This window comes from Montipora foliosa, unplaced genomic scaffold, assembly GCF_036669935.1.
Source record: "Montipora foliosa isolate CH-2021 unplaced genomic scaffold, ASM3666993v2 scaffold_412, whole genome shotgun sequence".
NCBI lineage: Eukaryota > Metazoa > Cnidaria > Anthozoa > Scleractinia > Acroporidae > Montipora > Montipora foliosa.
Window position 1 is genome coordinate 1,057,501 of NW_027179715.1, and position 7,500 is coordinate 1,065,000.

The window sequence follows — 7,500 nt, forward strand, 5'->3', positions numbered from 1 at the left end:
GGGACTGAGGGAATAGTGTGGAGCAAAATCAACCACGATGGTAACTATAGTTGCATCGCTACCAATGAAGTTGGCACTGAATCAAAGACGTTTCACGTTTCTCTCATAGGTGAGATTTTACTGAGCTTATTGCCCTTCGAGTATGGTTACGTCGTTATCACACGAAGCAAACTTAAGCTATAGCAATAAAAGGATGAATTCTAGAATGATTTTTCCATAACATCATTACCCCTTATCAATAGTTTACAGCTCACAGATCTACGCAAGCCATTTTCTCCTGAGTACCACTGAATCTTCTTTTGTAGTGCTTTGTGTTTTACCCCGATTTCCATTTGTTTATAAGCAGATGATCTATTTTAAATTGAAACAAGATCACTCAAACATGAAACACCAAAAACCTTCCTCGACATGATAATCTTATTTTTGTAACTTGGCCACTTGTCTTTAATGCATAAATTACATTTCCAAAATTTGAGAGTTAAAACAAATCCCATAAAGGCTAGGTAATTTCTTTACTTTTTGACAAGGCTTTGATTATCTTTTTACAGATTTTCGTGTTTGTGTGAATTTGTGTCACTGCCGCGGCGACACCGACAATTGGGGTTGGAGGTTGCCATTTGAGAACGTCTTTAACTGCACCGGGAAACATTCATCTCATATATTGAACAACATACCAACAACTACTACAGTGCTGTGAGTTAACTGATGATACTCCTAAAACATTTGTATTTGTTGCTTCTTTCTTTAATCACTCGTATACGCAAACTTGGCAGCAGTAGTAACTTTCGAAAGCTAGAAACAAACACTAAACGATCAAAATGAAGGCTGCAGTCCCGAATGTAAAATAATGTATCCTAAAAATGCTGTTTGTTCAAGGCTGTTTGGATGTATTTGTAGGGAGCTTAAGCAACGAGAACGACGACGGAAACGAAAGTTGCTTTTGATGCAAAAGAGTTTTAAGCAACGACAACGGCGACGGAAACGAGAACGTCGTCTCAAAATATAATATTCACGTTGTTGTAATCACTTTGTGACTATTTCAACCTCTTTAATATGACAAAGGTGTGGTAGTTCCTCAAAAGTGACACTGGTCGAAAGGGCGTTTAATTTAATTTAGGGGAGAAGCTGAAAAATTATCCTCAAGTGCTGGCGTTCGTCATAAATAATGGTAATAGGACTGAGTGGAGTCCAATTCGGTCTGTAATCATACGAGTAATAAACTTGATTTGTTTAATCACCGAATTGGATGACATGAAGTCCTGTTACCAATTAATCATAACCACTACAATTTTCGAGAAAACAAATGCATTCCTTTCTTTGTAAAAGAGCTTTTAATACCAAGTATCGACAAATAAATCATAACAAGACGCCTACATGGGCGTATCCGTGGAGTTCGCAAACAGTTGACACAAATTGTCCAGTTACAGTGAACTTTAGACTTTCGAAAAGTCCTTCGTCTAGATACGCGCGGAACGAAGGACTTTTCATACTTGATTGGCGCCAATTTTAGCGACCCAAAAACGGGTCGCTGAGCTAGGCCAATCAGAGTAGTCCTCGTGGACCCCAGGGGATAGAGTTGTCAATCAAAGTTTGCCACACGCAGTGAAGCGTGACTTCCAACATGCTAATAAGACCACCGGGTATTTCGAATTACGCGACTATCAGAGGAAAATAATTCAAGAATATCTGTCTTGCATAGATCTGTTTGTGTCTGCTCCAACCAGAGCTGGGAAAAGTCTGACCTGTCAACTGGTCCCGTATGCTTTTGGTCGTTTACTTGGAGAGGATTGCAATGCTATCGTATTCGTAATTGTTCCACTGATTTCAATCACGAAAGATTTGGTCTCCAGCCGCAATTGTCGTGGCATCAGAGCGTCATATGTAGGAGACAACACATTTAAAATCTTAAGTATAAACTGGTGTTTGGAAGTCCCGAGGCGATTCTCAACGACTATCGACACATTTTTCGTCAAATGGAACAAAAAAATTAAAAATGCACGTGTATTCATTGACGAGAGTCATTGCATCGCTAAATGGTCAGCTTAAGTTTCACTAAGATGTATCTTTTAATCCCGGTCTAGTATGTCTCCTACACCTGAAGCCTAACTGATCTTTCATGAGTGAAATCAATTGACTTTCTTGACGATTCGAAACTTTCCCTTACTTGCTAATCTTTCGAATTAGTGTTTCGTTTCTATCAGCACAAATCACGGCACAAGTGTTGGTCCAAAAAATACCACTGGAGATTTCCTTTCCAAGCGAAAATAAGCTTTCGTTTTATTTCATCTTTGTTTCTGATACCTTTAGCACAAAGTCAACAAATTGCCTCTTTCGATTTCGTAGAAACAAACACGTTCGACTGTTTTCGTCGGATTGCGCCATCAAGTGCAGGACTTGCGAATGACGTCATCCCCTTTTTGGCGCGAGACGCAAATGAAAACCTTGCAAGCGAGACAAGTCGACCTCTCGCGACTTCGTCGCTCGCTCATTTACTTCGCGTAAGAAAAATAACGATTCGCTCGCCAAAACATTTTCTCCTGGGATTATCGTAAGGTCGACTTGTGGCAAGTCTAAGTGAACTTCAACTACAAGTAAACTTCGGAAAATGGCGAGAGATTACCAGAAAGATAAATCTGTAATATAACTTGAAGTTGTTTGCTGTAAAAACTCATTATTAATGTTAATACATTTGCAAATATAGACAAGGATAGGATACGGGATTATTTATTTATTTATTATTATAATTTTTCTTTTAATGAGACTTTCAGTTCAAATCCCACATCCAAAAATTACAAGATCAGCCTTAATCATCCGAAAAACGTATTACAAATCACAATTCAGCAACTTATCATCCTGCACCAGTTGTTCAAAAGCTGATTGACGCTAATCTCAGGTTAAAAATTAACAAAGGAGTTTCATTTTCCACTCCCAAATGCTGTTCAAGGCTGATAATCGGTAAAACTTTACCTTAGAAGAAGTCAATCTTGAAAAACAAAAATAAACAAAGGAAACTTCCGCCAAAACGTTAAAAACATTAAATAAAAGTTTACGCTATATTGGATTAAGTTAATCGGCTTTCGAACAACCGGGCCATGTATTCGAAGTCCGGTTCCGTAATCCCGGTCTAGGTGCTTGAAAACTGTTTAAATCTGCCGTAGCGAAGACAAGAAGACAACATCTGTACTCCAGTTCTCTTAATGCTCAAAAATCTAAAATTCCGTAATTACGTGTTCTATAGTACAGTCCAAAGTTCTAATTTTACAATTCCATAATCTTGATTTCAGCATTAGAATAACTTGGTACCAAACGTTCCACAATAACTTGAAATCTCGTTACGAGAAAAGCTGAAATCCAGTAGTCCAGTCCGGGTTTAAATCGCCAAAACTCTCTCTATCATCGATTCAAAACTCATATCAACAAAAGCTACAAGTAGTAAATAGTTCTCAGAAACTACAAAAGTTCGTCATGATTCAACGCTCGAGCTGAACACAAAAACTATCAAAAACGAAACCAAAAAACCTCAGTGATCGCTTTTCGAGAGAACAGACAAACAGCCGAAACTGTGCTGTTCTGTGCCTGCCTCTTATGGCACTGAAAACAGTACCGTACGTAGTACAATGGTACTTGACCGTAGCCCTTGGCCAAGAAACTAATCTTAACCAAAAGGCCAAGAAGCGATAAGAACACGGAATATTTGAAAAAATTGTAGGGATACAGGATTTTTGGCGGGGGGAAGGGAGAATTCAGGAGATACGGGATATTTTTTTTAAAGTAGGAACGCATTGCGTACGTGTGCTAGTGCAGTAACTTGACAGTGCTTTTTTTTCCATAACTGTCAACTGAGTTGCGTTTTGTTATTTTCAGGAGATTCAAGTTGTCCTTGCGTAATATGTAGTTCTATTAGTACACGATATTATTTTGGTATCGTAAATCATTACAGTGCCATGGTAGATATCTTTGCTAAATACCCCTTGAGAAGACATGTGGTTCAGTAAAATACTAAACCCACAAACATTGAAGAAAATAAAAGGAAATCGAGAAAAATTTATCTTCAAGGCCGACATGCAACATTCTTGAAGCTTTTAGTACCGCGTTGGAGTGGTTGTCTATTCATCGCCTGGGTGCCTCATAGGTGTTGCACATATTAGACGATTTTTTTTTGTTTATTGCTAAAACCAAAGACCGTTGCGAGGCCGACTTGGGCAACTTTATTTCTTCATGCCATCATCTAGGAGTACCTTTTGCTCCGGAAAAAACCGTAGGCCCTGATACAGTATTGCAATTTTTAGGCATTACCTTTGATTCGGTGAGAAAAGAAGCTTCAAAAGTGCCGCATGCTCTTGCACAATTTTTATAGACGTCGCACAGTGAGGCTAAAAGAACTTCAGTCTTTAATAGGATTACTAAATTTTACTTGTAAATTTATTGTCCCGGGCCGTGCTTTTCTTCGTCGCCTGATCGGTCTTACCAAGGGCGTCCGACAGCCACACCACCATATTCGTTTATGTAAAGGCTCGAAACAGGATCATTTTCCCTTGAAGATACATGGGAAAAGTCGCATACCCTTGAGCTTTATACCGATGCAGCAGGCTCAATAGGCTTCGGGGCTGTCTTTGGTAAGTACTGGTTCGGGGGCGAATGGCCGGTTATGTGGAAATCTTATAACGTTGCAGTTTTAGAGTTATTTCCAATTGTCCTCGCGACGCACATTTGGGGGCATTTAATGACTGATAAGTGTGTAATGTTCTTTACTGATAATGCTGCCGTTGTTGACATTATCAATAAGCAGACATCCAAGCATCTGAGTATAATGGTGTTGATCAGGGATTTAGTGTTAAGTTGAAGAAGAAGACCCATGGGGAGGTACCAAATTATGGAACTTCGTACCCAGCAAGGAATTGTCGGCAGGATGAATTGGTATAATACGAAAAGCCGACTTGATGTCGGTTTTATCTAAAAAAACAACCTTCCCCAGTGGCTTTAATGGCTGTGATCGCATCACTAACGGATGCGTATTTGACCGAGGAACAATAGTCAGGAATAGCATCATTAACCGAATTTCCTTTTGGATAGGATAAATGATGAATCAAACGAAATTCAGACGGGTCTTTCTTGGGTACAACGCCCAAGGGAGAGGTACGAAAGTTCGCAAAAAAGGGGAAGTTCTAAAAGGACCCACAATTCGGCCTGCGTTGCATTCCTTGCGCAATTTCATTCTAGCAATTCCCGGTTGGGCGAGGACACTTTTAAGATTAGGAGATTGAAAAGGAAGCCGATCACCGACAAATTAACACGAAAGCCACAACGGAAACCATCGACAAGAAAATGCTTTTTGTTTTCCTCATAACAGTGTAAGAGGCATTCAAGCCGTTCCACCCTTACAGGGGTTACTGGCGGGCTGTGAAGGGCCTGATACTTGACTAGAGTTTCCTTTTGGTTTAACTCCACCAGACCGCTGTTGAGGGGTTTGTACTGAGCATTGAATTGCTGGGTGCTTTGCTCCACATTTATAGCAGACGTGTTCGAACTGACACCGTTGGCAGTGTTTTCCGGCATGAAATGTCCAACACGTGCCTCGGGGGAAAAAACTCGAACGAAAACGCTGGCGTGTTGAGGTTTGGGGCATATTGGGCATCGACTGTGATCTCCGAAAATTAACTGAGGGCCCTCAACCAAAGTTCCCAATGCATTTGATAACATGGATATTTATCGGGTGCAGATTGCCTCAGATAACGAAATTGTTCGTCATACCAGAGCCAATCCCCGTTCGCAATACTTCATCGACTGTGGGGCTTAACTCTGGTATCCCTCAGTATAGACTGAGACAAAAATGTTAAACGCCGAAACGCACTGTTGTATGTTGGAAACCTTCTTTGTTGCGTGATACGGCTCAAGGGTTTCCTCTTTGAAACGTTCACTTTGTAAGTCGCTTTAATAGTACATTCGTTATCAAAAGCGATGCAAGTCAATGATTTAAAAAGTGATTTAAGAGAGGAAGGGAGAGAGAAGAAAAAAATTAACAAGTTATTTACCAGCTAAGGGTCGGTCCGTATAGCGAAAAACGGTGACTTCGGTCGCAGTTTTTCGCAATACAGAACTCTCACCTGGCAAACAACCTATCCCAGTTTTGTAAATTGAGGCCCACTAATCCAGTGGTAATCGGAATTCATGGAGATTCATGATGTCCTGATAGTTCTAAAACTGGAGGACGGTTTTAGAACTATGAAATCGTTATTTGTGCCTAACATGTATTGTAAAAATACGAATGTACTTGAGTTATTGTCATTTCCTCTACTCCAAAAGTGATGTGTCAATAGCAATCAACTTGATTTATTTCATGGGCTCCTTCATTTCAAGAAAGGGGACGTGGCTAAGATCAAATAAGAGGTTAAAAAAAAAAAAGTAGTGGAATAACATTTAGTGTCAATGTTAGAAGGCCAAGGTCTCAATTCAATTTAATTGTAGATTAAAAGGGTTATCGATTGGTTTTGAGATTTGAAACAGTCCTGTGAGTCATTAATTAACGAAATCAATCAACTCTTTGGGAAATGACCAAGTGCAGAGCCGTCTAGAAATGAAAACATGAAACGTAATTTGTATGAAAACTACTCCAAAACTAAGTAACGTAGTACTAATTTATGAGGGTCCCCAATAGGGTTCTTCAATCCCGCCATTGTGACCAAAATTTTCCGTTCATCCCGAAATCCCGATCGTTTTTATCGGCCAATCCCGATCCCGGTCATGACTTCAGGGCATGATGCCGAACCCTCGTCGTCAATTACAACTACAGGTGATTTAGAATACGCCATGTTAGTCTTTTCCACCAACTTTCATCATCCAAGTGACCTTAATTGTAGCTTTTGCAATCACAGTTTTGAAACCGAAATGATGCGTGATCGCCCATTATTAGTAGTTATGAAATCTGTTCATATGTTTTACTTTGTTAAACTTTGTAGTAAGTTAAGATTTAATTTAGCAGTAGAGAGGCTAAGTTTCATGCATGTTTTATGAAACGGCGATGATCACGGGCCGATGTATACGATCATTAACACATTCCTAATGTAACTTCGAGAATAGCTACCGAAGAGCCAATGGTGCGTCTGATAACTTGAACTCGACAGAAATTTCAATAACTTGAATTGTAATTATTAGCAGATTTTCAAATATCGAAGGACCAATGAAAAGCGTAAGTCGTCCACTGAGCTTGAAGACAGAGGTCGAAAATTGAGAGTCGGTTCGAGCTGAAATACAATAAATATCATAAAATACAACTAAGCTATTGAAACCGGCGTTACAACAAAGATGATACTGACGTTGAAAACGTTAGAAACTAAGTTTAGGCATACAAATGCCGATCAACATGTATAGGAACTAAACTTGGCATGGAAAAGAACAACTTAAAACATAATGGAGAGAGTGTAGTGTAACGTGAAGTGCTAGATTTCTATCCCATATGAACCATGTGAGCGTTAGCCCTACTGATGGAACTGGGCCCACACA

General features: G+C 39.7%; 1 protein-coding gene across 1 annotated transcript in view; it reads left to right on the forward strand.

Moving 5' to 3' along the window:
• The window catches only part of LOC137988280 (tolloid-like protein 2), a 121,796-nt gene that overhangs the window by 98,998 nt on the left and 15,298 nt on the right, over positions 1-7,500 (forward strand). Inside the window, exons 8-9 of the mRNA XM_068834319.1 lie at positions 1-109; positions 549-693. The exon at positions 1-109 is cut by the window's left edge and continues 128 nt beyond it. Coding sequence (XP_068690420.1) covers positions 1-109; positions 549-693 — 254 coding nt within the window. The remainder of the gene's footprint in view (positions 110-548; positions 694-7,500) is intronic.